The 4,505-nt window shown below is 39.4% G+C and overlaps 1 protein-coding gene across 2 annotated transcripts in view; it reads right to left on the bottom strand.

Moving 5' to 3' along the window:
* COL4A5 (collagen, type IV, alpha 5) overlaps positions 1–4,505 on the bottom strand; it is a 304,873-nt gene that overhangs the window by 33,612 nt on the left and 266,756 nt on the right. For both annotated transcript variants that reach the window (XM_011951663.1, XM_011951664.1), the window contains 3 exons: positions 1,997–2,069; positions 1,792–1,863; positions 880–1,008 (listed from right to left, as the gene is read on the bottom strand). In XM_011951663.1, coding sequence (XP_011807053.1) covers positions 880–1,008; positions 1,792–1,863; positions 1,997–2,069 — 274 coding nt within the window. The remainder of the gene's footprint in view (positions 1–879; positions 1,009–1,791; positions 1,864–1,996; positions 2,070–4,505) is intronic.

The raw sequence follows: 4,505 nt of genomic DNA, 5'->3' as shown, positions 1-4,505 counted from the left end.
AAAAAAACAACCACAACCCCATCTAAATGTAGGCAAAGGATATGAACAGACACTTCTCAAAAGAAGACATTTATGAGGCCAACAAACATATGAAAAAAAGCTTATCATCACTGGTCACTAGAGAAATGCAAATCAAATCCACCATGAGATACTATCTCATGCCATTTAGAATGGTGATCATTAAAAAGTCAGGAAACAAGAGATGCTGGAGAAGATGTGGAGAAATAGGAATGCTTTTACACTATTGGTGGGAGTGTAAATTAGTTCAACCATTGTGGAAGACAGTGTGGCGATTCCTCAAGGATCTAGAACCAGAAATACCATTTGACCCAGCAATCTCATTTTGGTATATACCCAAAGGATTATAAATTACTCTACTATAAAGACACATGCCCACATATGCTTATTGAAGCACTGTTCACAATAGCAAAGACTTGGAACCAGTCCAAATGCCCATCAATGATAAGACTGGATAAAGAAAATGTGTCACATACACACCATGTAATACTATGCAGCCATAAAAAAAGGATGAGTTCATGTACTTTGTAGGGACATGGATGAAGCTGGAAACCATCATTCTCAGCAAACTAATACAGGAACAGAAAACCAAACACCACATGTTCTCACTCCTAAGTGGGAGCTGAACAATGAGAACACATGGACACAGGGAGGGGACCATCACACACCTGGGCCTGTCAGGGGATGCGGGTTTAAGTGAGGCGTAGCATTAGGAGAAATGCCTAATGTAGATGACGGGTTGATGGGTGCAGCAAACCACCATGGCACATGTATACCTATGTAACAAACCTGTACTTTCTGCACATGTATCCCAGAAATTAAAAGTATAGTAATAATAATAAAGATGATCTGCATTGGTACCTGGTAAACCTTGAGGTCCTTGGGGTCCCGGTAGACCTTTTAACCCAGGTTGTCCAGGGATTCCTGGAGGACCAGCATCTCCTTTGATTATGATACTCTGTCCTGAAGGACCAGGTAATCCAGGAGGACCTATGAGGCAAAACACACAAATTTGAAGGCAAAGAGAAAGGTTACAAGAAATGGAAGCCAAAGTGATCTAAGTTCAGGACAAGAATTGGTGTGAGAAAAACCAGTTTTTGAATTGCTGCCATATCTAACAGAAATCTGTTTAGGAAAACTAAAAATTGAAAAATAACTTTCAATTGAAAAATAATTTATTAGGGTCAGTGTAAAAAGTAGGCATATCAACCCTATTTTCAAACTTTGAATATTACTCACTTACTAGAAAGTCTCATCCATTATAAATCTGTGAACACTGGTGTCAGGGGAAGACAATTTTACTTACACATCCATTCTGACTCCAACATCATTTGCAGTTTTTGCTTGCTGTGCTTGTCAAGGGACCCTTTGATCTACTAGGGGAATTTAGCAGATTCCCTATTTCTCAATTTATAAGAAGCTTCTATAAGCCTCTTAGCAAAATGAACTATTTTAATATCAAAAATATTTTTAAAAATTCATATGTGACTTGCTCTTGTGATCTGTTCAATTGAATTTGGGGAAGTTAGTATAGAAGCTAATGTCAAGGAAGTATTTTTGTTGATCCTGTATCTATCTTAAGTTTAAAAGGTCTGCTATCAATATTATGTTAATAAAATAGAGATTAGTAAATAAAGGGAGAGCCTTGTTTATTTTCCCTCAGTTGTTGGGGACTTAGCCTCCAACGGTCTGGCTGAAAGACAGAATGAAAACTTGCAAATTCTTTAAAGCATCTAAGTATCAGGTATAACTATCTTCAGGAACAAGTCTTACCTGGAGGACCAGTAAGTCCCGGTTCCCCTTCAGGACCAGCTGATCCAGGTATTCCACTGGGTCCTTTCATACCTACATAGAAGGTACGTACAGTTTCATGGCAAAGCAACAGGGCTACAACCTTTACCCAGTCAAATCAGAAAATGGCTATCTTGTCCCAGAGGAGTTTAATATAAAGGGAAACCACAAAAATCCCTTCAAATACCTGGGAATCCTGGAACACCAGGGAGACCAGGATCTCCTTTCATTCCATTGAGACCCGGCCGACCAGGATTACCCTGAATAAATAAAATCATTAATGTTACAAAAAAATTGCAGTGAGGGGAGGAAGGGGAGTGAGGGCATAAGAATTGCATAGTGGCATATAGCACTGTTTCCAGAGTCAAACTTCCAAGACTGTAATCTCAATTTTGCCTTATATTAGCTTGTGTGAATTGAGTTGATTATTTAACCTCTTTGATTCATAGTCTTCTCACCTCAAATATAGAGAAAATAACAGCATTCACTTCATAGGGTTGTGGTGAGAATTAAATGAGACAGTTCATATTGTTCAAATATACCCCTGGCTGACAGACAAAATGAACTTCCCATGGCTAACTGATGTGCACAAAGTTAAAACACAACCAACTGGCCATGGCTGGGTAAGGGAAATATCACATATCTTGTGTTCTTGTAAAGATGTTGTAAAAGTGTCACAGGCTGTCCCTTTCTACAATAGAGTCAAGTCACTGCGAAGATAAACTGTGGCTTGAAAACACCCCCTGCCCACTGGCCATTTGAAAGAAACATCTGGCAGACTTCTGGCTTTGGTCTTGGAAATCACCTGATCAGGGCTCAAGTATTTCAATCAATCAGAACTGATGAAGTCTGTATCCTTCATTTGCATAAATGAACCTGATTGAGAACATGGGTGAGAACTTTCCCTTAAGCCAAATCCTCCCTTTGTTCTTCAGAGATCACACTTTCACTTGTACTGAAAGCTGTGCCTTCCCAATCCACAGATTACTTTTTATAGAAAATAAAGCTCTTCCTTTTTCTCCTGCAGAGTTCATCGTCTTTTGCTAACAATACTAAGTGCTTAGAAGACTGATGTATGCTGTGTACTTAATGAAAGGTAACTTTTATTTTATTCTTTCTTTTTTCTTTCTTTTCTATAGAGATAGATCTCACCATGATGCCCAGGCTGTCCTCAAACTCCTAGGCTCAAACAATCATCCCACCTCAGCCACCCAACTGCAGGAAGAATATAGAATAGCAAGATCACACAGGAGGCTATTGCTCTACTTCAAGTGCAGGACAAAAAAGCTTATATTAGTAAGAATGAAAGAGGGACAAGCCTGGAGCATCTTATCATGGAATAATATTTAAAAGTGCTAAAAAAATAGTTGGAAGGAAGTACGTATCAGAAAAACATGAAATCCAGCTTGAAGGGGCTTCCAAATCTGGAACAATGAGAGCATCGAAATAAGTAATGACAGTTTAGAAATTGTAAATTAGTGGAAAACATGGGAAAAAATGAGTCCAAAATGATAAGAAATGCATAAGTAAACCAGAGAGAAGGGAGGGCTCTTGCTTACAGTAGAACTGACTAGTAAATGTGGAGGTAGTGCTAGAGTTGAAACAACATCATTTTGCCACTATCCCAGTAGAGATTGGTTGAGGCAAAATCATTAATAGATGTTAAATCTAAGGGAAATTTTTGATGAGGGGTGGTATATTTGCACTATCTTAATATGTCTTCCTACAGTTTTATTAGTTGCAAGGAAAAACATAATGATACAGTGGAGAAACTGAGTAACAACTTGACTGGATGATCAAAACTAAAATCACAAATGAAGGGCAGATAGACATCATGGACCTCCTTATCTGTTAGCCTGAGAAGGACACAGCATCACTCATGTAGTATTCCAGCTGGGGATGCATAACCTGTATCTAATTATGAATAAACATCAGACAAAAAAAGGAATATTCTATTTTAAAATGGGGGTGGGGGTACAATTGTTTTTAAATGTTGAGGTCATGAAAAAAAGAAAATAGACTTAGGAACTGTTCCAGATTAAAGAAGGCTAAAGAGATATGACAATCAAATGCAAAACATGACTTGGCCTGGATCCTGTACTGGAAGGAGAAATGCTAAGAACACTATTAGGTCACTGGACCCAACTGGAATATGAAAGGTAGAAATTAATGTATATCTATGTTAAATTTTCTGAAGTTAATAAGTGTACTGTGGTTACATAATTTAAAAAAAAATTAGAGACAGGGTCTTGCTATGTTGTCCAGGCTTCTCTCAAATTCCTGGCCTCAAGCAACCCTCCTGCCCCAGCCTCTCAAGTTGCTGGGATTACAGGTTGCAGCCAAGACATTTGGTAAGAATTTTATAAAATATAAACAATCCCGGCCGGGCGCGGTGGCTCAAGCCTGTAATCCCAGCACTTTGGGAGGCCGAGACGGGTGGATCACGATGTCAGGAGATCGAGACCATCCTGGCCTACATGGTGAAACCCCGTCTCTACTAAAAAATACAAAAAAACTAGCCGGGCGAGAGGGCGGGCGCCTGTAGTCCCAGCTACTCGGGAGGCTGAGACAGGAGAATGGCGTAAAACCCGGGAGGCACAGCTTGCAGTGAGCCGAGATCGCGCCACTGCACTCCAGCCTGGGCGCCAGAGCGAGACTCCATCTCAAAAATATATATATATATATATATATATATA

This window comes from Colobus angolensis, unplaced genomic scaffold, assembly GCF_000951035.1.
Source record: "Colobus angolensis palliatus isolate OR3802 unplaced genomic scaffold, Cang.pa_1.0 Scaffold324, whole genome shotgun sequence".
In the NCBI taxonomy this organism is placed as follows: domain Eukaryota; kingdom Metazoa; phylum Chordata; class Mammalia; order Primates; family Cercopithecidae; genus Colobus; species Colobus angolensis.
This window is presented reverse-complemented; position numbering and strand designations above follow the sequence as displayed.